Raw genomic sequence first — 862 nt, 5'->3', positions numbered from 1 at the left:
CCCCGGACAGACAATGCCGCGTCGCATGCCGTGAGCTCCAGAGTCCTCGATTGTACGTCGTAGTCGACACGACAGGCGACGGGTTCTTCCCGGCCGGCACCCTCTGCAAAGCCGATCGATCATCTCGTGGCTATTGCCACTACGGGAAATGCATAGCCGAGAGCAAGTTCGAAGTTATCTTACACAGAACGACTCAGGAGAAGAACAAAGGTCAGAATTTTTCAGAACACTGAGGTTGGGCCTGGCGAAAAATTCTTGGGAAACACTGGTCCAGACTTTCGAATTTGAAGACCGTGAACTATTTTCGGCTAAGCACTGCATGACCACTCACTCGAGAACCTCCCACTAGAATTATCGCATTTCTAGTTTCAGAATTCTCTGATTCTGTCCGAGTTCGCCGCGGCGCAGAGGACGACGTACAATATGTGAACCTATCGGAGTACCTCAGAGATCTATCTCCCTTGAACTCCACGAGGACATCGCCATCCGGAGGATAATTACCCCCGACAGCTGCCATGTTACAAATACACGAGTTGCCCAGAGGCATAGAGCTTTGTTTTTGGTACTTGTCCCTTCCTGGAGCCATCTCCGAGAGCTTCAAGGAGATACGAGGCCGTGATTCTTCTCGGGACGATTCGCTCGCGTTTCTGGGGGGCCTGGATTCCGATGAATGCCGGCTCACGGTCCATAACACTCATATAGGGCTTCCTCGATAAAAACGAGTGAACATCATTTATTTTATCCTCATCATCATTATTATTCTACAAAACAAAAGCAACGATTCCTCCTTGCCTCTGGTCTACAAGGGGCTTCTTCTCGACTCGGGAGACTTAACTGTGCAGTCGAATCTTAAGTTTTGCGA

At 49.8% G+C, this 862-nt stretch overlaps 1 protein-coding gene across 1 annotated transcript in view; it reads left to right on the top strand.

Moving 5' to 3' along the window:
• Nucleotides 1–542, top strand: part of LOC100902049 (A disintegrin and metalloproteinase with thrombospondin motifs adt-1) — a 5,192-nt gene extending 4,650 nt beyond the window's left edge. The window contains exons 11-12 of the mRNA XM_029113249.1: nucleotides 11–210; nucleotides 367–542. Coding sequence (XP_028969082.1) covers nucleotides 11–210; nucleotides 367–497 — 331 coding nt within the window. The 3' untranslated portion in view covers nucleotides 498–542. The remainder of the gene's footprint in view (nucleotides 1–10; nucleotides 211–366) is intronic.
• The last annotated feature ends 320 nt before the right edge of the window (nucleotides 543–862 follow it).

This window comes from Galendromus occidentalis, unplaced genomic scaffold (assembly GCF_000255335.2).
Source record: "Galendromus occidentalis unplaced genomic scaffold, Mocc_1.1 scf7180000076490, whole genome shotgun sequence".
In the NCBI taxonomy this organism is placed as follows: domain Eukaryota; kingdom Metazoa; phylum Arthropoda; class Arachnida; order Mesostigmata; family Phytoseiidae; genus Galendromus; species Galendromus occidentalis.
This window is presented reverse-complemented; position numbering and strand designations above follow the sequence as displayed.